The sequence below is a fragment of the Oncorhynchus gorbuscha genome, unplaced genomic scaffold, assembly GCF_021184085.1.
Source record: "Oncorhynchus gorbuscha isolate QuinsamMale2020 ecotype Even-year unplaced genomic scaffold, OgorEven_v1.0 Un_scaffold_2836, whole genome shotgun sequence".
In the NCBI taxonomy this organism is placed as follows: domain Eukaryota; kingdom Metazoa; phylum Chordata; class Actinopteri; order Salmoniformes; family Salmonidae; genus Oncorhynchus; species Oncorhynchus gorbuscha.
This window is the reverse complement of record NW_025747237.1, coordinates 37,501-38,383: the sequence shown is the minus strand read 5'-3', so window position 1 is coordinate 38,383 and position 883 is coordinate 37,501. Positions and strand designations below refer to the sequence as shown.

General features: G+C 39.8%; 1 protein-coding gene across 1 annotated transcript in view; it reads right to left on the bottom strand.

The window, feature by feature from the left end:
* Window positions 1-475: 475 nt before the first annotated feature.
* The window catches only part of LOC124026854 (regulator of G-protein signaling 12-like), a gene marked incomplete at its 5' end in the record, with an annotated part of 35,983 nt that continues 35,575 nt past the window's right edge, over window positions 476-883 (bottom strand). The window contains 1 exon segment of the mRNA XM_046339529.1: window positions 476-883. This exon segment is cut by the window's right edge and continues 337 nt beyond it. Within this exon segment, the coding sequence (XP_046195485.1) occupies window positions 747-883 (137 nt within the window).

Here is an 883-nt window from a genome sequence, read left to right as displayed (position 1 = left end):
AGATTTCTATATCACAATATCTATAGTCAGTTACAGGATATTTCTATATCACAATATCTATAGTCAGTTACAGGATATTTCTATATCACAATATCTATAGTCAGTTACAGGAGATTTCTATACCACAATATCTATAGTCAGTTACAGGAGATTTCTATATCACAATATCTATAGTCAGTTACAGGAGATTTCTATATCACAATATCTATAGAGACATGCTTTATCATACACAGAGCAGTCTCTATAGCAACAACAGATATTCATGAGGCTGGAATAGAAAGAATTAGGTTGAATTCATGATTTTAATTTCCATGGACCCCGACCTCAGTGATGAGCATCAATTAATGAGCCAACGTTCCAAACGGCAGACAAATGTGTTCATTAAAGGATGTCTTTGACCAGGAGTCGGTTCTACAGAATCTAACTCTCAGACAAATGTGTTCATTAAAGGATGTCTTTGACCAGGAGTCGGTTCTACAGAATCTAACTCTCAGACAAATGTGTTCATTAAAGGATGTCTTTGACCAGGCAGTCGGTTCTACAGAATCTAACTCTCAGACAAATGTGTTCATTAAAGGATGTCTTTGACCAGGCAGTCGGTTCTACAGAATCTAACTCTCAGACAAATGTGTTCATTAAAGGATGTCTTTGACCAGGCAGTCGGTTCTACAGAATCTAACTCTCAGACAAATGTGTTCATTAAAGGATGTCTTTGACCAGGGAGTCGGTTCTACAGAATCTAACTCTCAGACAAATGTGGCCTTAAACCTGCTTCTGTCCGCCGCGCCTTGTCTCTCTCCCGATAGGCTTCTGCCAATCCGTCTCTGCTCTGGTTGTCTCTTAGCGCTGACCAATGACGGGAGTTCTGACGTCTGGTACACGC